This window comes from Gymnodraco acuticeps, unplaced genomic scaffold (genome assembly GCF_902827175.1).
Source record: "Gymnodraco acuticeps unplaced genomic scaffold, fGymAcu1.1, whole genome shotgun sequence".
Lineage (NCBI taxonomy): Eukaryota > Metazoa > Chordata > Actinopteri > Perciformes > Bathydraconidae > Gymnodraco > Gymnodraco acuticeps.
Genome location: NW_022991538.1, coordinates 248,860 through 271,534, shown reverse-complemented (window position 1 = coordinate 271,534; position 22,675 = coordinate 248,860). Strand labels below are relative to the sequence as shown.

General features: G+C 42.0%; 2 protein-coding genes across 2 annotated transcripts; both read right to left on the bottom strand.

Moving 5' to 3' along the window:
* Positions 1 to 38: 38 nt before the first annotated feature.
* On the bottom strand, positions 39 to 11,518 carry LOC117533464. Its single transcript, XM_034197230.1, has 6 exons — positions 6,123 to 11,518; positions 5,846 to 6,009; positions 4,415 to 4,548; positions 3,313 to 3,647; positions 3,140 to 3,224; positions 39 to 1,463 (listed from the first exon to the last, which is right to left on the bottom strand). The coding sequence occupies exons 1-6, from the start codon at positions 11,439 to 11,441 to the stop codon at positions 1,333 to 1,335; spliced, it is 6,168 nt and encodes a 2,055-aa protein (XP_034053121.1). The 5' UTR covers positions 11,442 to 11,518; the 3' UTR covers positions 39 to 1,332.
* LOC117533466 (serine/threonine-protein kinase LMTK3-like) lies at positions 11,349 to 22,241 on the bottom strand. Its single transcript, XM_034197233.1, has 11 exons — positions 21,606 to 22,241; positions 19,186 to 19,319; positions 18,645 to 18,792; positions 16,813 to 16,886; positions 16,572 to 16,690; positions 14,964 to 15,051; positions 13,810 to 13,958; positions 13,488 to 13,572; positions 13,207 to 13,328; positions 12,370 to 12,519; positions 11,349 to 12,274 (listed from the first exon to the last, which is right to left on the bottom strand). The coding sequence occupies exons 1-11, from the start codon at positions 21,694 to 21,696 to the stop codon at positions 11,419 to 11,421; spliced, it is 2,016 nt and encodes a 671-aa protein (XP_034053124.1). The 5' UTR covers positions 21,697 to 22,241; the 3' UTR covers positions 11,349 to 11,418.
* Positions 22,242 to 22,675: the final 434 nt, after the last annotated feature.

The following is a 22,675-nucleotide window of genomic DNA, read 5'->3' as shown; positions in this document are numbered from 1 at the left end:
ATTACAGAACATACGAATTATTGCCATGAAACAGTTCATTAAGAGGTTCACATTTTGTAGTTTTTATTTCCCCTTGTTTATACATTATCCCTGGAAAACAATTGTTTAAACAATACAGGTTTTTAACCAACATTTAAACAGACTAAACAAATGGACTAGTTGGACCTCGACTGCATGATGGACTGTTATTAGTAGAAAATGGGGTAAATTAACAGATACACAAACAAATGGAATTATTTACTGATGAAAGGCTTCAATTTTTCATGCTAAACTACGATAGCGGTCTTTAAACAAGGTAAAAATAATGACAAGACAGCTAAAAATTCATAGATATTCGAAAAATAATGACACATTACAGGACATATTTTCTTACAGATTGGCATATATTAACAAGTAAAATTATACAAAATACTTATTTTTTTAGCAATTAAGACGTTTGGGAAAATATTTTTGATTTATTTGTTATGAAGATCTTAGAGAAGATATAACCTAGATGCATTCTGTCCCAAACAAATCAGAGCAAAGTTAATAGGTTAATTGCAGTAAATCAAATAAATACAATTAATAAATAATCAAATCAATAAAATATTGCATGAAAACTTGCTTTAAATAAATAAATAAAACAATAAAATAAATATATTTAATATAAATTAACAACAAATCTTTTTGGAACTTAAAGTATAAAAGAAGCATAGCTTGTTTCATTTTACGTGCAGTCTAAGAATACATCTAAAAGTAAACAGCTCTAAAATGATGTTGTATTCACTTGTATTATGATATTTGTACAAATGCAAATGAGTGTTGTCAAATACTGGAGTCAAGCGATTTCTGCTCCAAACTGCTGCCTACAAGAACATCTGACTGACTGCAATGAAAAACGTCTTTAATAAAGAGAGGACTGTAATCCAAGCGTTTACCTAGACGAATTAATGACTAAAGAAAGTTCCCCGCACATCTGGGGAATAATACCACAGAATGAAGAAGAAAGAGAGAAGGTAAGCTGGTACACAGCAAGACTCCCACTGCATAGCTGTCAAATCTGTTTCAGATTTTACAAAGCTCCAGGCTCCTCTTCATATGCTGCCTTTTCCAAAGACTTAAAGAATAAAACTCTGTAAATAGTGGCAGGCAGGAGCACAACAAGCCCTGTCATACAAAATCCTGTCGCTGGTAAAACCTGGAATGTGTCCAGCTTTGAGAACAGGAGCTTCAATCTTTCGTTGCCTCTTCAATAAAAAAATAGCCTCTGGGTGAATGGCTGGTTGTTGGGGTTAATTTGCTGGCCAGTCCGAGAGGGTTCAGCTCTAAAGGTTCCCACAACGACACGTAACATCACGCGAGGTGGGGGTCGTTGGCAGGGCTGACAGTGAAGCGCGACGATGATACGTGTTTTGCCCCCACAGACGACCTTGGTTTGATTGATAGATCCTCCTTCCTTTTTGATTCTTTGCTCTTGATGTTTCCTGATGGTAAGAGGAAAAAAAAAAATCTCAGTCACAAGTTCCTGGGATGCATGTGTTGAATTGTACTCCTATTTCAAAATGCTGCTAGACTCCTCACGTATTTTAACAAAAGAGTACAGTTCAGTAAATAGTAGGAATGTGATGTGTTTGTATTTATTCATTAGCATTTCATGTTGCCAAAAAAATACAATGCATAATTATTTTTGTTTAATTGTTTTCCTTCAGATTACAGATGGACAGCATACCCAGGTAACATTTCATTAAAAATAAAATACATCAGAATTAACATACGGAAGTTCAGGTACACCATCCGTTTATGGCGGGGTATTTAATACAAATAGAGTAAGATATTACTATAAAACCAAATACAAGTCAGAAAACAATCTAATTTTCTATAATAAAATCTCACTAAAGCAATGCTGGACAGATTCTAGTTAAAAATAGCTCAAACTGAACACAGCCTCCTCTTTCCGTTTCAAGTCTCAACAAAAGATCATGAAAGCATCTAATTTTGGAGTTTCTGATTTCCTTTATATGTGCACAGCCCAAACCTTCATTACTCTCTGAAATGAGGTGATCAGTGTACGAGATAGCGAGAGGAAGTCGAGGGAGCAAATGAAGACGTGTTGGGGAACACAGCTTAGCCTTGCATTGTTGAGCGCAGGATTTCTGTCGCCGCTCAGTTCCACATGTCACAGAGCCGAGGGGAAAATTATAGAAGATTAATTCTGGCTGCATGTTTGTAGAGGAGGAGGTTGGAATGAGAGTTTTCCATTTTGGTGGGTGGGAGCGAGTTAGTGGCTGTCAGATTGTATTACGGCATTCTCCGACTCAAGGTGGGGACATAGGGATAGTACATGTGTAGAAGGGAAAATATGTCAGGCGCTTTATCTCTTGAGTCTGATGATAAGAGTCCAAAGCATCATAGTGGTTCTGTGATGTTCCCCATCTAAATATCCTTTAATATGAAACATTAACAAGACCTTTCTTAGGTTGTTTTGCTGTTTTTCCATTGGGTCAAATGTTCAAAGTATGTTTTACTGGGCCAATATGCTTAAATCATCCACCTATAGATTAAAGCCTACTGATGTTAAACTTCTTAAAACCTACGCTCTCAAATTGGCAGACAAGACTGACTTTAGACACTGATGGCGTCCTTCCTTTCTTTGCAATTTGAACTGTAAAAACAGCCCATACCAATCTGCCTGTGAACACAGGGATGACCCTCATGATATTGCTGTGCTTTGACCTGAATGCTCACGTATACACACTGACAATGCTATCTTGCTGATCTTAAGCAGTTTCATTATATTAAACATTGTACTTAGCACAAACACAACCTACAGCAGAGGTATTGAATTGACATCCTTTGGCCTTCTTCCACTTCAAAAACATTGCCCCCTCCGCCCATCATTCTCCTTCTCTGCTGCAGAAACACTCATCCACACATTCATCACTTCGAGACAGGACTACTGTAACAGCATTTTTGGCTCATCATCCAAGCCAGTACGATTGTTTTTTTTTGGGATTATGAATTTTGGTTGAAATTTTAGAGTCTGAAAGTGGTGGACTGATTGACAGAGGTATTCCTAGAACCATGAAAAAAATGTCACTTCCTCATTGAGTCTAATCAGTAATGTGAGACTCTTAGACGTTGTAAACATTTTTGATCTTACCACGCAAATCCAACTTGCTGTTTTTGACCGTCACAGGGGCTGGACTTGTGGGCGCTGAACTGCCCAACTCATAGGTTGGAGTTTCCTGTTGTAAGGAAACAGAAAAGTCAAGACTCCTTTTATTGAATCACAAACTATCTTCTGTTAATAAATTATTTAGGAAAGGGAAGTACCTGATCAAAAAGATAGATTGTGACATCATCAAAAAAGGACACGTTTCTTCCTCTGTCCTTCTCTCTGTCCATCGGCTCCTTAGGTGATTTCAGTAAACTCCTGAGCCCGACGCGTTTGTCCACATCTGTTTCTGTGACGACTATCACCCTCCGGGAGCTCTCGTCCTCCTGCTCGTCCTCCTCCTCATCGTCAGGGTCGCTTCCTGAGGACAGACCTCTCCGTCTCACAATTCGATTTCCAATCGCACCGTCCCCAAACCCTCCTTTTCCAGTGGGGGTGAGGGGCAGAGTCAGAGCGAGAGGAGGGAGGGCGAGGGACAGACGAGCAAGTTTTGCTGTGAAAATGAATGTAGGGAAGAGAGGTTAGACATGAGATACCCGACAAGAGTGTTACAACACATTCTTTAAAGGGGCCCTATTATTATGTTTTTGGGGTTTTCCAACACATTCTACATGATAGGCTAAGAGGCCGGACATCTCTGAGTGTTTGACCAATCACTACAGAGCCTGGGGTCTGGTTTCAGACAGAGGGTGAACAGAGGTGCTGAAGCACAGCTAGTATGAGAAAAATAAAACACTTTTTGAACTTTAAAGAATGTAATAATGTCACAGCAGATGCACAAAATACAAATATAAACTTTGAAAATGTACATACTAGGACCGCTTCAAAGATTTGGATGACATTTTCAGAACCTTTACATGCAAAGATATGCTAGTTATTGACTGCTGTTGACATTCACTTTTTTTCCTCTCTTTATCCTACCTTTTCTTCTTGAGACTGAAGAAGTTTACTTAAAGTAGAAACCAATAACATTTCCCACCCTGGCATTTTATTGCTGGTTTTATTGTTGTTGTTGCTGCTGTAGCACAGACAACTGGACCACTTTCCTGTTGTCTCTGAGCCTAGCAACTACCAAAAACACAGGATAAACTGGATTTTGTTTTTCACATTTACTCCAGTTGTTTCCCCCTCTGCTATTTCTGCTACTTTGAATAGTAACCACATGGATACTCTATAGCAACTGTGTATAGCTACCGAAATATGCCAATTTGTATTTAATGATGTCAACCATGAATATATTTCCATGCAACCTGAAGGTACCTTTCATTGCCTGGTTCGCAGTCGGCTGAGGGGTTGTGACCTCAGGTTGTTCAATCACAGTGAGCGGCTCAGCATTAGTTTCTTCAGACTCCGTGTGCGGCTGAAAGCTCGGGGAACTTTCCTGCTCCTCTTGGCTACAACAACAACAACAACAAATCACAAACAAAGATGAATTAAAACAGCAATATCAAAGGGGTTTTTCAACAAAATATAATCATATCGTAGTTTTTGTTGTCTAACCCTTGTGGTATCTGGTCAAGCAGAGTTTTATTTTTCAAGGATTCATCACTTTCATCTCATTTGTATTTCATTCATGGTGCTCACAACTAGATGAATAGGTTGATGGTATCCCTGTAACCCGCAGATTGTTTGTTTGTAGCCTTTATTTAACCAGGTGAAGCCCCTTGAGATCAAAAGATCTCTTTTTCAAGGGTGACCTGCAGGACATTAGTTACACATGTAACATAAAAACAACAGAACAACAATAAGGATGACATACAACATAATGTACAGGGTACAAACTATATTTACAGTGACAGGTACCATGAATATCAAACAGCATGTCACCCAGCCGAGTTTTAAAATGATGCAGGGGAACCAAAGTGCTCAGTTTTAAACATGTTTGCAGACTGTTCCAATTTAGTGGAGCTGCACAACTAAAAGCTTTCTTCCCTAAGACAGTCCTAGCACTTGGCACATTTCATAAAACAACATCATGAGATCTCAGGCAATACGTACTTTCAATTCGTCGAGAGATCAGAGAGCAGATATAAAAAGGTAGTTTACCCAACATGGCTTTGTAAATGAACATGTACCAATGAATGAGCCTCCGTACAGTTAGTGAAGGCAGACCTGCCTTGGCATACAGGGTACAGTGATGAGTAAGTGTTTTACAGTTAGTAACAAATCTCAGGGCACTGTGATAGGCGGCATCTAACTTTTCCAGGCAATGGGCAGGTGCATTCATATAGATCAAATCACCATAGATGTTGACAGATGTTACTGTCAACAGTTTTCTTTGGAACTACTTTCTGCAAATGTTCGACTTACTACTACTTTCTTGTCGCATTGTGTGCTGTTCAAAAGTAAGGGAGAAACTGTGTCTGAAAAGAGATGATTTTTCAAAATATATAAATGTTTAATAGTCTAAGCACTGGAAATGAAAATCCATTCATCTCAGCTATACTGTGGTGAAGGTGAAGAAATATATCTTAAAAACTGAGAAAATTAAAAACAAAATGTTCTCTATGTCTGAATACTGCTGAGCCGCAATGACGATAGTGTTTTGTGAATAAAAAACACTTTTAATGGCCTCCATAAGATACCACTAAAGGTAGAAAATTTGTGTTGTGTTTTTTTTTCTTTTCATGGTTTAGGGTAAATCGAGCATTTAAGATAAACGCAGATTTCCTAATCCAGCCTTCTTCATACCTTTCATCCTCGTTTTGCTCCGTCACAGTGACCAGCTCACTGCTGTTCTCCATGATTTGTTCGCTCCAGGGTCTGATCATCACCGTGTCTTTGACAGTCGACCCCCAGAGCACGTTTGTTTTCACATTTTCACTGAGGGAGAACTGCAGCCTTTCCTCACACACCTGAACGACAAAACAAAATAACGAAGAGGTGTGAATACACTTAGAAAGCTCATAGAGAGAATGTTCTTACATAAAACAAAACAGAAAGAAAAAAGACAAAAAAACATGCTCACCTGCATCATGAGGCCATTTTTTGTTGTCATCTTAGAGAGAGAGCCATGGTCTTTGACATCAGAGGTTTCACTCTGTGATCTCTGGCCGTCGTTCTTCTTCTCTTGAGAATCCAGGATTAGCTGTGGTGTTGATTCTACCAGAGTATCAGACTTATCATTCAAATCCCCCCTGCTCCCCTCAGGCGTAGAGGAGCCACCTGTCTTCTCACCTTCATCACTTTCACCAACACTGCTGCCCTTCTGCTCAGGTGTCTTCTTCAGAGACTCCAGGATCTCTAGGTTCCCCAGAAAAAGGTCGCCCAGAGAGTCCTCTTCGTCCCCAGAAATGCAGCACAGTTGTTCCAGTTTTTCAAAATCCTCCAGGGGCTCCTCATCCAAATCTTTCCACTCTGAAATCAGTAATTCTGGGAGATTGTTGAGGGGAACCTGGGGTGAAGATGGGGTGGCAGATGAGGTTTCCTGGAACAGATTATTCGGTTCATCCTGTATTTCTGTGTTGGGTGTGAGGGCGCTCTCATCGGCCAGGGTTATATGCACAGTGGGGAGGTTCAGGTTGGCTGAGATCCCTTTACTCTGAGTTGTAGCAGGTGGTGATTCTTGCAGAGGTGGCTCTGACACGTCTGCGCTGTGAGTTGGGGAAATATACGACTCTGTCTCAGTACTAGCAATAAAGTCTTCTAGATTAATGTGACTAATAAACTCTTCTGCCTCGATAACAGATGGCGGTGGGCTAGGAAAAGAGTCGTCTAAACTCTCCAATTTATCATCTTGCACATCAAGGTCTATGCTTGGTGGAGGACTAGGGAAATCTACCGAGCTGAAATTGTCGACCTGTGGATCTATGTCATCCTGCATATCAAGGTCATCAGAACAATAGATGGGATTTGGTGGAGCGGGCAAGTCTCTGTAATCCTCTTCTTCATTCATAATGCTTACTCTATCTTCTACGTATTCCTTAGCATGCCATGGTCTTGTCTCCTCCTCTGATTCTGCGCCTGATTCAACATTTTCCAGGTGGGAAACGTTCTCATGAGAAGCTTCGGTGATGCAAATAATTATACTTGAGCTTTCTAAAGTTTGACTGAAGCAGTTATCTGGGTTAGAGATGGTTTCATCAATTTGCTTGGCTGATGTCTCTTCGTCTTTTTGGAGATTCTGAGGACATCTGTTAACATTTTGATTTTCTTCCGTCTCTGTGGAGTCCTGCAGACCTTTGGTGTCTGTACACAAAATCTTACTCTCGTCCTTCTCCAAGGACTCCTGCTCTGGGATTTCTTTATTCTCTACTTCAATATCTGAGGTTCCTCTTTCCAGGTCTTTGTTGAGACTGCCAATTTCTATGAAGTTCTCAATATTTTCCTCCTGTTGTATCTCTACCACTTCTTCCAACTGTTGATCATCACTATCTGCAGAGTCCCACCTTTCCTTCGGGGCAAGATTACCCACAAGTCCTTGTGTTTCCTCGTTCCTGGTTTCTTCACTGCCCGCCAAGATGGCAGGATGAGTTTCACTTCCTGCAAGTTCATCGTTTTCTTCAGCCTCCCAAAACTCCTGACCCACAACAAGCATTTCCCCCACCTCCCAGGCTTTATTACTGAACCCAGAGAACAATTCAGACCTGAGTTCAACATCTTGGCTCCTCCTCTCTGGTGAGGCCCACTGGTCATTTTCATCAGGCCACAACCGTAAATCACTTGACTGTAAAAAACGATGGCAGTCAAACTCCCCCCTAACGACACCAGATCCTGTTAGTTCTTCATCCTCCTCCAGGGCGCTCCATAACTCTTTAGTCTTCACATCCAGGCCCTCGCAGGAGTTATTATCCACATTGTTAGCAGAGTCCATCCGACTCACTGCCCCTCTCAAGGGGGACTTTTCCTTCATGGCGTTACTCAGCTCTGCGGCAACCAGCTGTTTCTCCGTCTCCGTCTCCGTCGTGACCTTCTTTACCTCGCTGCCTTCTGAGCATTGCAGGTTTCTCAGGCCCAGCTCGTTGTGGTCCAGCCCCGGCCTCTCTTCACCTCCTTCTAACTCTTCATCACCCTCCTCGGCCCAAGAAGGACTAATCAGACCACTCTCTTTATCAAAGACAGACGTCCCGTCATCGCTTGGCTCGACTACTGACGCAGCTGGATCTCCGAGTGTGGGGTCACTGCTTTGAATGGCGTACATGGTGGATAGCCTTGACTCTCTGTTGTCATCTTGAGATGGTGTTGCAGATTGCACAGCGTCATTTCCACATTTGAGAGAGTTCATTGCAGATATATCAATATCAGTATCTGTTATACTTGTGGTGTTGGGCCTCAAGACGCAATCCTTTGACAGACTGCCAGATATAGCCTCGATCAAAACATTTTTCTCAGCGAGGCTCTTGGATTGCAGATTAAATTTGTTTTCTGCAGCGTCCTGGTATTTGCAATCTGTTATCTGAGCGATGACGCCATCTGTGTAGTCTATCGGATACTCACTGCTGTGAGGAAGCCCTTTCAGTGGCTCATCATCTAATGTTGTGAATAACTTATCAATTAAGTCAACACAGTCCTTGGCCTGATGATCATCACACAGCAGTGATGACTCTTTGCTCTCGTTTTGGAAAATGCCAGAGTCATCTCTCTGTGTTGACTCAAGCCCTTTGTTCAGAGAATCTTCGTCCTCACCTAAATTAGGGATGGAATTCTCTGTAGCATGTTGATTTAAAGTGATACTTTCCTCACACATCTCAATAGTTGTTCCACTTTCACTTTTCTTATCCGAGGTCTTTTTACTATTTCTTAAGGGGCTCTTTTCTCCATTCTCCCCCTCCTCCTCAGTTTTCTCCTCTATCCCAGTCAGAGTTCCCCTGTCTGCTGCTCGACTGCTGCTCGGCCTGGAGGACATGAGTCCGTCACTGCTCCTCCTGGTCATCCCGTCCCCCTCCCAGTCGCTGTCTGAGAAATATGCAGAGTCTCGATGGGGTGTTTCATTTCCCAGAGCTCGCCACCCGCCACTTCCCACTCCGCCTCCGCTGCTCGCCCATGAGTCACTGGGTGTGAGACAGTCGGCTGAGTTTGAAGTCATAGGAGACAGGACCGAGTCTGTGGGGGTCATGAGTGAGACATCAGAGGAGGGGTCCCAGTCTGGAGTAGTTGGAGTGATAGCAGGAGCGGCTTCCTCTTGGGAAATGTGACAAGGTTTTTCCTGCCTGTTGTCATTGTTTTCTCTCTTTGCCTCATCATGAATCTGAGAACCAAAATTCTCCAGATCTGCTGCAGTGATATTTTCAGAATCCACTGCAGAAATGTTATCAGTGTGGTTCTTTTCTTTGTCAACATCACATGTCGTCTGATCGTCTCTCTCAGGGCTGCTTGCCCTGTCTGCTCTCATTAACCCTCCATTCCCTATAACATCTTCTCTTTGAGTATCTGTTTCTAGCGATTCATTCTCCTGCTGTGTCACAGTGTTGGATGCTGCTGTTTGCTCTCCTCTGGCAGGTAAAGCGGGGCCATCTAAAGTCTCCTCCTCATTCTGACTTGCATGTGTTTGGTTGTGCAGGAGGCCATTTTTGGGCATGATTTCTGAAAACACAAACTCACCAGATTGGCAGTGATCAGCATCGCTTCCTTCGCTGTCCGATGTAAGAGGTTGTTTATTTGATCCTATATGAAGGACTGGGATCTCCGGTTTCATAGAAACCTTTATCTCGCTCTTTTTAGCCCTCTTGGTTACTTGAGCATAGATGGCCTCAGTTGGTGTTTCCTCTTTTCCTTTGTTGGATGCTCGTATGGAGCTCTCCGACTGAAATCTGATGGTCTGAGCGGAGCCTGGGTCAATGCAAATGGATTCGTATTCAGGAGATAGTGGAGTAGGGGAGTAAGATGAATCGGTCTCCTTTTTGTTTGTAGCAGTGTTTTGTCTGGATATGATTTCCGTTAGGAAGGTCTCTGCTGATTGGATCTCCTTCAGGAACTCTTCCCTGGTCATCTCCGTCTTGGCAGGCTCCTGCTGCAGGTCAGACTCCTGCTTCCCGATAGTGATCTCAGAGAGGAGGGAGCGGGATCTCCGTATTCCTTTAGAGTACGCTTCCTCAGCCTCGGTGTACGTGGGCAGGCCAGGTGCACAGACATAGGGCCGCAACCTGGATCCTGAAGGATAGAGGTATTTGACTGGATCGGGTTGAGATCCTCCCTCTGGATCCGTGTCCATGCCTGTGTCAATCTCTGTGAGGAAGAGATCCCTCTGAACTGATTCGTCAGTGACTGTTTGGTCCTCCTCATTTCCCGAGCTGTGGTTGCGTTTCTCTGACCCCCATGACTGTCCTGCTGACCCCAGCTCTGTGATCAGCGACTGGGAGCGCCGCATCCCTCTGTTGGGCAAAACAAAGTTCCCCCACGTCTCTCCATCTCTTTTCTCCTCCTTCTTTCCCTCCCATGGAGCCTCAGACTTGGACTCAGTGGACTCTGTCACACTCGAGATCTCCGTCAGAAACAGATGCATGGGGGATTTCTTGGCAGAGGCCACACGTTCAGAAAGGAGTTCAGCATCTTCCCTCCAGATGGCCGGCAGGATGGTGTCTAGTCGGGACTGAGTCCTTTTCATTCCCCTGGAGAAGGAGTCTCCAGCGGAAGGGTCTGCATCTTCAGAGAGGCTGGAGTGAGGGACAGAGTTCCCACCGCTTCTCTCTGGGGACGTAAAAGGAGAGTCATCCTCGTCTGAGTAGGTAGGACTTGATGAAGACTGTCTGTCAGGATGAGGGCGGGGTAAATTACGGTAAATTGGGCGAAACGGGTTTTCTCTGCGAATGGGGGAGTCAAAGTCTTTTGCACGAGAATGGGAACTGTCCTTGGAGTTGTGCAAGGATGCTAAATGCCTGCTGCCACCCTCTCTGTCAGACAAGTCACAGGTTAGTGGGTCTCTGTTCGAACTCTGCATCTGCGGCCTACTGTATCTGGAATAAGTCTCCGCTGTGTTGTAGCTGGGACAACCTCTTTGTGGTTTGGAGTGGGGAGGGAGGGGTGGGGGACACATTTGAGGAGGTTGGGGGTAGATCGGATGGCTGGATGGGGGAAGGGAGGGGGATAGCGACGGGGATGGGGGTAGTGTCTGTCGAGCCCTATGGAGGCCCAGGTGATTAAAGGTAGTGATGTGATGGGGGTCTGTTTCGATTTTCCCCCCGATGGTGTAGTGAGGCAGTCCTCTGTAACCGAGTGGAGGAGCGGGGAGGGGGCGCGAGTAGAGATGGTTGGCTGACGACATGGACATAGAGCGAGGCTTGGGAGGAAGGACCGGGGCTACTTTATCCGGATCACTACTCCTTCTCCTAGTCCTCCTCCTCATCATCATCGTCTCCTAAATCGACTACTGAGAAGTCAGTCACTCTGCTCGAAGTGTCTCTGAACTCAGCCACCCCTGTGTTGGGCACATGGAGATGAACCTCGCTCGATCTCACCGTCTGGATACCCTTCCCACACTTGTCAGACGAGAAATAAGGGATTCGCTCTTTTCCCAGCATTCCACTGCGGATCTCCATCAACTCCATGTCTCCGAGGCAGATCGAGTCAGAGCGGAAAGACTTTCCTTTAAGAGTTGGCGACTTGTCCTGGGGAGTGTGCTCCTCTAATCTGATGTAGTACTCGCTGGCGAGGGAGGGGCTGCGGGCGCTTATCACCGGGACGACGGTGGGAGTGTCCAGAGACTGCCTGTGGTTATTGTTCACACTTGGGATTGGCTGGGGAGGAGGGAGAGGTTTGTAGCCGCGTCTGGCATGAGCCTTCTCCCAGAAATACTCAAAGTTCAAGCCTTTGCTGGTTTCGGTGACTGTCAGGATGTCGTCCAGTTCAATCGAGGACGCGTTGATACAGTTCCCCACAGGGTCCAGCAGGGGGTAGGAGTTGTCTCTGTCCTCCCTGCCGTACTCTCTCTCCCGTTGCCGCTCGTTTGCTGCAATCTGGAAAGCCGGTGGTCGGAGTAAGTCCCAGCGTCTTTCAAACGACTCATCGCTCTCCCCTCGCCTTCTACTGCCCTCCTCATACTCCTCATCCTCTTCATCTTCTTCCCCAACACTATCCCTTGCTATTCCTCGCTCTGCTGCCAGGAGGGAGGAGAGGAGGAGGAAGATCTCTGCTATAGAAGGGCGTTGGGATGGAGGTAGCCAGCAGGACTGCATGATCTCATACCTGAGGACAGGAGAGACAAACAGAATTAGAGCATAACCACTCCCAATAACATAATCATCCTTTCTGCAAACTCCACTCAGTGGATAAGTACTGACCAGTAGTCGGCATGGGAGAGTTTGAGTCTGGGCTGAGCCAGGGTGATCTGTCTCTCCCTAATGACGAAGGTCAGCACCTCTTCGTCACTCAGGTGTCTGTGGGGCTGAGAGCCAAACTCAAACAACTCCCATATAACCACCCCCAAGGACCTGCAGGGGGAAATGAAATGTAGAGATGGTGAGACACAGATCTACACAGACCTATTTGTTATGTAATGCTTTTAAAGGAACACTTTGTTTTACACAGAGCTCTGACTCAAAAGAAAACAGGACTGAGGCACGATAAATAAATAAAAACATGTAATAAGAAGATATTCTGTTTGTTATACAAGTTTTGTCATGATATTATTAAAGGGAAAACTTGTTTGAGAAGGAAATAAGATAATAAATATTATCTGTAATCTAAGGCCACCATTTTTTCTCTTTACAGTTTACTTTACAACCAGACACCAAATAGATGGATACGATCATAAATTACCCACATGAAATATCCATATCCTACCTGGCTTGCACTATATCAAGAACCGAAATAATTGAACTATTCATATCTTAGACTGCACTGTAACTTTGATCTTTTAATGTTTATTTTATTAGCTTTTCTTTTTAATGACTGATTTTAAATGCCATTTTCTTAATGTCTTTCATTTTTTGTTTTTCTTTTAATGTTTCTTTTATTATCTTTTACTGTTTTTAAATGCCTTTGTCTGAATGTCTTTCATTTTTGTAAAGCACCTTGAATTGCCTGGTGCTGAAAGGTGCTATATAAATAAACTTGCCTTGCCTTGCCTTGCCTATATAATCAGATGAATACATATAAATCTATACAAATGTACATACCACATATTGCTGGCCTTGGTTTGGTCAGTAACGATGAGAGATCCTCTGTACTCCTCCAGCAGCTCAGGAGAAATCCAGCGCAGCGGGATCCATAACTTGTCAGGAGTTAGGTAATAGTCCTCCTTCACAATGTCATACAACAAGAATTATTTTTATAAATGCACTGTCATTATCTGAATGACGAATTTACACATGTTAGAATGGAAAACAATCTAATATCCTACATGGATCCACCAGGAACTTATGTAAGGGTACATTTTGCAGATCAAATCAAAACGTACCTTGTAATGGTTGTGTGAAAGGCCGTAGTCACCTATCCTGACAGTGAGGTCAGAGTTCAGCAGGCAGTTTCTTAAAGCCAGGTCGCTGCAGAAAGTAGGCACAACCTCCATCAATCAGCCACATTAAACAACAATATAAAATCTTAGTAAACCAAAAAGACAAGTTCCAGCACACGCCAAGATAAACATTAGATTATTAAAAGAGTTCATAAAAAAAGGAGAAAATTACCTTATTTTTAATGTCATGATATATATTTTTAGAGATACAATCTTGTTTAAATATTAGATCCTGATTATGCGTAGAGGTGAAGTCATGACTGACCTGTGGATGTAATTGTTTTCATGGAGATGCAGCAGACCGGAGGTGATCTCAAAAGCCATTCTCTGAAGAGTCAAGAGGTCCCGAGTCGGCAGGTCAGGAGTCATCCCATCTGACTTGCGCTGGGCCCTCAGGTACCTCTTCAGGTCGCCCTAATTCAACATCACAACAGTAATGCCAGCAGTTAATTGCATGCATGCTTAAGTACAAGGTAAGGTAATGCCAGTTTTGTGCACACTAAGTGCTTGTGTCCTTCTTGTAAAACAGAGCTGATTCAGAGAACAGAGAATATGTAGGACTTCTGCAGTAAATCCATCACTTTTTAGGGTGTTTTCCATCAGAGAGGCTAAAAGCAGCAGGGTATTGGTAATAAGGTGGCAGCCTTGGTATTAGTCTTGTGAGCTTAAGGGAGGGCTATAAACATAAAGAATAAATAAATATAATGAACCGCAAGAAATAGACAATAGGAGACATTATCCAACATGATAATAGCAGTCAACCCTCAGCGCTGTTTGGCTTCTCTCCCTGTGTTGATATAATTGATCTGTGTGTGTCTTTGTTTGGCCGGAGAGTCTACTCATATGGTTTCCTTAATCAGTCAGGGAGTAAGCCCGATGAGGGAAGGAAAACAAGCTGACGTATTGATGTAAAGCTGATTCAAGTTATACCGGAACATTTATAACATAATCATTTATCATTCCTGCAGCAAATGAGATGCTTACAATTACATTAAAACCACTTAATCAAGGGGTAAATGAAGTTAAGACCAGTTGAAAACAACCCATACATTTAATGCAACTCTTACACCACTCTGTATAACTACAGACAGACTCAACAGCTGTCATGTCAATAAACAGCACTTGTCAGTAATAAAAGCAGTATAGCAATTAGCGGTTTGTTTTAGAATTTTCAGGTACAAGTTGAACAACCAACACAGCACTGAAAATGAAAGATTATTTGAGCACAAATTGTAGATAAACAAAGCGAAATGAGAAAAACAAGCAATAGTTCATCTTTAAAAGACACATTACAATGGTTGCACTAATGTTGTTTTGAGTCACAGGCCTTGTTGACAAGTATTTATGTTATTTTGTGTACACACCAAGCTAGTTTTAATTTCCCTTTTGTTCGATATTCAAACAGCAATTTGTACTCACCAGTTGACAGAACTCCATAACCAGGAGGAAGGGGATGCTCTCACTGCACTTCCCCAAACACTGAAGGACGTTCGGATGTTTTAGGCTCCTAGAGGAAGTAAGAGAAACCAGATAGATGAACAGACAAACAAACAGTGATAGATAGATAGAGTGATATATTGATAAATTGATAGATAGATATAGATAGAGTGATAGATAGGTAGATAGATAGAAAGATAGATAAATAGATAGATAGATAGATAGATAGATAGATAGATAGATAGATAGATAGATAGATAGATAGATAGATAGATAGATAGATAGATAGATAGATAGATAGATAGATAGATAGATAGAGTGATAGATAGATAGATAGAAAGATAGAGTGATAGAGTGATAGATAGATAGATAGATAGATAGAAAGATAGATAAATAGAGTGATAGATAGATAGATAGATAGATAGATAGAGTGATAGAGTGATAGATAGATAGAGTGATAGATAGATAGAGTGATAAATAGATAGATAGAGTGATAGATAGATAGATAGATAGATAGATAGATAGAGTGATAGATAGAAAGATAGATACATAGAGTGATAGATAGATAGATAGAGTGATAGATAGATAGATAGATAGATAGATAGATAGATAGATAGATAGAAAGATAGATAAATAGAGTGATAGAGTGATAGATAGATAGATAGAGTGATAGATAGATAGATAGATAGATAGATAGAGTGATAGAGTGATAGAGTGATAGAGTGATAGATAGATAGAGTGATAGATAGATAGATAGATAGAGTGATGATAGAGTGATAGAGTGATAGATAGATAGAGTGATAGATAGAAAGATAGATAAATAGAGTGATAGATAGATAGATAGATAGAGTGATAGAGTGATAGATAGATAGAGTGATAGATAGATAGAGTGATAGATAGATAGATAGATAGATAGATTGATTGATAGATAGATAGATTGATCGATAGTGTGTGTTTAGCTTGTTGTTATGTAGGTGTGTTACATCAGACACAGAAAAGATAACAGAAAATGTGAAATGTTTGTGCGAGTGAGAGTACGAAATAAACAGATGAAATGTGTGTGAAAATGACTCTTTATGGGTGTATATTTGTGTGTGAGTATGTGTGTGCAGGCATGGTGGTGATGTTTGTAGTGGGATTTGCCCAGAGATAGCAATAGAGAAAAAAGAACATAAAGACCTTACTGCTTCCGCTGTGTATTAGTGTGTGTGTGTGTGTTTTATTATCATCTAGCTGCAGTAACAGTATCTCTCTAAGTACACAATATAAAATTAAAACAATATTTTTAGAGTGTAAACAGGTTGAATCCAAGCCAGACCCAATGTTGCTCCTTCAGTCAATGATTGAAAATGCCGTTCTCATCAACTTAAAACTCTCTATGCACATACCGCCTTACCTGTAGGATCTGTTATTGATGGCTAATATTAACTTATTTTTGATACGTTTTCCTGTGGTGCAGATTTCCTACAGACCTGATTTGAATACTGTACTCTAATCACACTGCTTTCATGTCAAACACAATAACGAACTGTGACAGTAATTGTTGTCAAGCCAAAGTAACATTGTTTTGCATCCAAAATGGTTTCTCACCTGTACGGCTCGGACTCTGCCAAGAACTTCCTCTGCTCCAGAGGGCTGGCACTGACACGCAGCTCCTTCACCACGGCCTGAGAGGAGCTGCAGTCACACAGCACCTCGGCCAGGATCACCTGAACAGATCAATGAGTAATATCATATCAATATCTGGTCATTAAATATAACAGATCAGAAAAATTAATCTGTGATTCGGGTTATATTTTAAATGAAAACTAAATGGAGTTGATTGTCTCACCTTTCCGAACCAGCCATTTCCTATCTCCTGAAGATAGTTTAAAGCGTGTCTTTTGAAGCACTGCGACTTGGAGTCTGTAAAATAGACGAGGAATAAAAAAAGATCAGGGTCACAATCTGCGTTTGATGTTCTTATATGAAAGTACATTTTGTAACTACAGAAAAGATCACTTTTAAAAACTGATGATACACTCAGGGAAAATCCAGAATCTATGCATCTGAAAAGTATACCAGGAATAAGATGTCTCCTACTTGGCTGAAGAAAATATTTTCATGTTTCTGTGACTCTGTATGCAACACTTATACCAAAGCAAATTCCTCGTATGTGTAAACCTATTTGGTTATAAAACTGTTTCTGATTCTGATGTTTCCACATCATTTTAAGTAACTTGTATATTGAACCACAAAAGGCTTCCAAACGTGGTGTGATATAACAAAATCATGATGTAATACTAAGAGAGAGACTTGTCTTTAGTTCAGCACAGATAAACGTTCAGCAAATACAATTAAAAATGGCTTCTAGTGGGCACACATTATTCTACACAGCAAAGTATCAGAATGACAAAAAAACATTGCTGAAACAAAATGAATAAGGTGTGCTGATAGGGGCGTCACGATACACCAAATACATATTTATGGTGTATAAATAATTTATGTCATGTCAACCAGTGGCGTAGCCAGGAATTATTGTGTGGGTGGGCCTGGAGAAATGTAGGTGGGCCAGGGGGAGACTTATTAAGTGTGGGGTCTGAGCTGAAACTTCATTAATGATTTTATTTATTTTTTAATGCACTAATTAAACATAAGCATAAACTAGCAGTGAAAACAAAAACATAGGCACGGCGGCCTCAGAATGTGTGTAAAACTGACATCCACATGACTGGCTCGGCGGCCACAGGTTGTTTATCTATCCTTGACAGTCGCACAGTGGGCACACACTGAGTCTTTTCATATTCAGCAAATGTGTACACGCTTCACTGCAGACCTCAAGAAGAAATAAGACTTTCATTCACTCACGGCAAAACTTACTTTACTCACGGTAAAAAAATGCACTCACTATTCCATTGTCATGAAGGTGGAATCTAACTATATCCAGAATAAGTTTTATTGGATCCAGGCTAGAAACATGTTTATTTCTGCTGTAAAGTTGGGCATTTTAACATGGGGGTCTATGGAAATGGCTCCTTTCTGCATCCATACCATGTCGGCCACTAGATGAACTGCAGTTTGTGGCACTTCCTTCTGCGCTTCCCGGCTCTGCCCCAGAGTTTGCCGCTATGACGCGCTGATTGGCTGTGGGTGGGCCAGACGTGCATGTGGGTGGGCCCAGGCCCACCCACAGCTACACCACTGATGTCAACATATGCTGATATCAGCACATCTTCAACCATTTACTTTTCTTTCTTGAGGCCTTATGGACTTTCTTTTATTAGGAGTTCATCAGGTTCAATTTCAATTTGTGTAATTGTTCTTTTAATAATATTTTGATAATTTAGTGTGAATTTATTTTGGCCATGATCAATGGTCTGGTGAATATCGTGACTAGATCGCACCATTCCTATCTGAGGCCAAATGTCCAACGTGGCCGGCCTGCACAGAGCACTGATGCAGAATTTTCTCAGATCAGAGTTTCCACTCCATTGAACTGCAGAGGGGAGTCCAATGCAACTGGTTGTGCTCTCGGTTTGAGACCTTTAATGGATCCACATCAGTGATTCAGGCAACAGACCGTGAGGGAGTTCAGTGCAGGATATTTCTTCAGCTTCATTTTCGGGGGTTTTGTGTGCTCAAATAAGAGTCAGAGAACAGGAGTTGTTTTTTTTAGGTTGTTACCTGCTCCATCCTGCAGGGCGGGGCAGGTGGGCCTGTCTCTGACCGGCAAGGTGTAGACCTCAGGGAGGGAGGGACATGACGACAGGCTGTCCTCCTGGATGGGACTGGAGCCTCCAGAGATCTCCTCTCCGTCTGCATTGTCAAACTCCTGGTGGTGGCACAGCAGCATAAGGAAATCACAATACTGGTTGAAAATATAAAATAAGCTGCAGTGTCACTTGATAATATGCCTGGATTGAGCGAGGCAGACAATGGGAAAGCAGCCACTCTGAACTAATGACACCCTGTCTGCCTGCTCAACAACACTGTCAGCTCAAAGGATGGAGGCTTAGTTAAGATTAGACTGGGAGATGATTATTGACCATTTCTGCTTCATTAAGTTGGAAATATTGTCTCCTGTTTCTATTTCCATGTCAAATCCTCCCTCAGTTAATCAAGCCAAGCTTAAATTAAAGAAAAATACATGCCAGCATGCATAAAAGGTGTGTGAAAAAAGAAAGCAGAGAAGGGTGAATAGATCTCTTACATGTTGAAGACTTACATTGAACCCCACTCCTCCTCTCTTACAGCACAGGCAGGTCAGGAGCAGCAGGACAAAAGAGACGAGCCCCGAGCAAGAGATGAGGATGACGACGTAGGGAGGAGGAGAGAGGGAGGCAGCCCTGGTCTGAGAAACTGAGTGAGAGAAAGGAAGAACATACAAGAGAGGAAAGGATTTAACACAGAAATATATGGGTGGCAGATTGTTAGGTCTGAGTCAGTGAGAAGGAAAGAGAGAATTCACTGAATCAGAAAGGTGTAACATCTTGGTACACAGGTGTTTTGTTAAGAGGGAAATCATTGGAACGTTTCTTAGTGGCAGGTTTGGGGAAACAGTGGAGAACCCCAATGGACAGCTTGCTTTAGGGATTTGGAGGGAGAAAGCAGGAAAACAAACTAAGTTGAGGATAAAAAACGAATCGTCTGCATCAGTAAAAGAAAATAGAGACTGGAGTTTGAAAGTGGGATAATATACCATTCCAGTAAGGAAAAAAAGCACGGGGGAAAAGGGAAATATCAGAAATGGCATTCCACTCAGGAAACACAGTTAAGAAGCAGGGAGGGGTGGCTGGTTGTCATTTAGGTAAAAAGGAGCGCTAATTGGGAAGGGTTGGAAACTGGAAAAAAGTTACTGAAATCAGGAAGGTTTACTACTCAGGTAAGAGAGGGAGGGATCGGGACATTTTGATATTTGTACCTCAACGTGGTTGATTGAGAGAAGTGAACCATCTGTAGAAAAGAAAAGGGGCAGGGCAGTGTGGTTAAATACCCTTCAGGTATTGTCTATAGTTTCCATATTAATACTGTAGCCAAAATACGTCAAACATTATATCAGTAGAGGAACAATGTAACCTTGAAACAGTCAGAAGCTGTCCAACTCACACTTAACACATTGAAGGACACATTAATATTCAAACCATACCTCAGCCTATATTTTCTGTGTAAACAAAGCCGCATTTTAGACATTAAATTACATAATATTAGCAAGGCAGTTATAGGAAATGTTAACCCCTGTACTCTCCTAATAAACTTTTAGAACTGTATTCACTGATATTACAATAACTTACTTACACTTTTAATTGTTGTTATCCAAACAAAAGCTCTATTACTAATGTTATCTAAAATAACTATATGCATGTGAAATAAAAACCTATTTTAGGTAAAAAATATATATAATTCAAGGGGTTACAATTTTGAAATCTTTTCTTGAAATGTATGACTTGGCTAATGTTTTACAAGTCACTGCACTGTCTTAAAATATCCCAAATTCATTCTCCATGTCACTCACAGAAATCCAAAAATAGATTCATTCACAAGGTCTTGATATTGTAAACACTGCATACATACATTTCAAAGTATAATTAATAATTAACCAACTTAATAAATATTGTAACAAGAGGATCAGCATTCTACTAAAAACACAAGTGATGCATTTTTTCCCCAAGATACATTTGTGGGCCGCATTTCAAGTAACTCTTTTAGCACATCTTGTTTTTTCGTCTTTTTCTTGTTCACAGAAAAGTTGCAACATAACAGGATTGTACTTGTTTTACACATCCTGCGCAACAGTGAGTAAAGATGTGACCAGAATATAAAACCACATTCGTACTAAAGTGTGGGCTCATCAATGATCAAATCTGATGCAAATTCAAATAAATGTTATACTCTGGATTCCACAGCTAATTTGTGATCATTGTACATGCAAAACAGGGGCTATAGGAAAACTGAAAGACCCCTTTGGGTAGTGTGGTCCCATAAACATGCACCACAAACATAAGTGATGGCTCCAATCCTGATGATGCACAATTCCTGTGCAGGGCTATTCTTTCATCTTTCCCTAGACAGGTGTCCAGACAGACACTGCATATAAATAGGAACCTAACACGGGGCCTTTTCCACCAGCCCCGGTGCCAGGAGCTCTTATCAAAACAATACACCACAACACAATGACTGCACATTACACAAACACAACACACTGCCTGATCTTGGGGGGATGAAGGCATATTCAGATAGAGAAAATAAAGATGCCAACAGTAGGTAATAGGCTAAATAATCTCCGGTGCAAAGCAGAGGCTATTTATAGACTAAATATATCGCACTGACCAACGTTTTTGGCTATTCATACAGAATATGCTGTTTTTAAATGGCATCGGTGTGAGGCCCTACATCGAAACACCCCCCCCTCTAATATTTTCATCCCTGCATGCAAATATGGTACCCTACCCATCACCAAACCAGGCTCGCTCCTGTTTTGATTAAGCCAGCCACGTACACTACAATAATAATTGTCATTATGTCTCACTGATAACACAGCCAGTAGAGGCCTTTTGATTACTGACTACATCCCCCCTCTCTGCTCCTTTCTCCAGCATCCCTGACAGGTTTTCAACCCCCCTCCTCCTCCTCCTCTCCTCCGCTCACCTTCCCTCTGCGGGGCTCCGAGGGCTCTCTCCGGGCTAAGATACGACATGGTCCCCGCCAGCGCCACCATCACCCAGCAGTGTGGCCGCATCGTCGCCACGTCCGGAGCAACAACACCATCCGAGCGACGCTGCTGGCTGTCGGTGTCCTCCTCTCCCCCGCCACGGTCTGTACCGTCTCCGGGCTCACGCTGTCTGTGTGTCTCCCCCCCTCTTTTCTCCTAATAATAAAGAAGCGTCTCCTTGCCTTCCTTGTTGTGCTCTCCCCCCTCCTTTTCCTCTTCTCTCGCCTCCTCCCCCCTGCTTTAATCCGCAATTAAACACGGTGCTCTATTGTGCATCCTCGGTCCACGTTACTCCGCGCATCTCTGCTGAAAACAACCACCCGTTACAAACACACGCGTATATATAACATTTCTTTCTCCCCCCCTTTGCTTCAGTGGTGGAGGGGTGTCTGTGTTTTTCTCCTCCGCCAGCCTACGTCAGACACACACGGCGCGCATTGTCATGGTCCAGCTCCTATACCCAGAGAAGAAGAAAATACATCTGTGATAATATTCCCACTGGGAGGCAATGTAGTGTGTGTGTGTGTGTGTTTTTATTGATTGCATATTGAATTTTGTATCTTTTCAATATCACGTCAGTATTCATATGAGGTCTTTGGGGTGCCACTTGCTTTGTCTATTACTGATAAATAGTAACAATAATGATTTTAATAATACAATTGACTGCACCTCTTCTTTATTTTTTTGTTTTTATTTGCTATTACATAAGACTGCATTAAGTCCAGAAAATGAAAAAAACGTTTTTACCGAGTTATTAAATGCTAAACAATTTATTTTATCTGTACCGATATGTGCTATATGATCTCACATAGAGCTGTCTAAAAAGCATGTTTAATAATGTCTTAATCTGATGAATATTTGGTCTGAAAACAGATACAAATGTCAATTTTAAACTCCTGGAGCCCAGTGTGATATCTTGAAATGGTTTGCTTTATTGGACCAACAGTCCAAAACCCTAAGAATTGTGCTTGAAGTAACACAATGGATGTTAATTAAGATTTTCCAT

Excerpts from the sequence above, each read along its gene's own strand:
- LOC117533464 (XM_034197230.1), bottom strand. The coding sequence starts at position 11,441 with ATGATGATGAGGAGGAGGACTAGGAGAAGGAGTAGTGATCCGGATAAA. Across the intron at positions 6,010-6,122 it reads AAAATGGCCTCATGATGCAG|GTGTGTGAGGAAAGGCTGCA; the intron begins GTGAGCATGTTT and ends TTTGTCGTTCAG. Across the intron at positions 4,549-5,845 it reads GAGCAAAACGAGGATGAAAG|CCAAGAGGAGCAGGAAAGTT; the intron begins GTATGAAGAAGG and ends TTGTTGTTGTAG.
- LOC117533466 (XM_034197233.1), bottom strand. The coding sequence starts at position 21,696 with ATGCGGCCACACTGCTGGGTGATGGTGGCGCTGGCGGGGACCATGTCG. Across the intron at positions 15,052-16,571 it reads GCAGAGTCCGAGCCGTACAG|GAGCCTAAAACATCCGAACG; the intron begins GTGAGAAACCAT and ends TACTTCCTCTAG. Across the intron at positions 12,275-12,369 it reads CTCTCCCATGCCGACTACTG|GTATGAGATCATGCAGTCCT; the intron begins GTCAGTACTTAT and ends TCCTGTCCTCAG.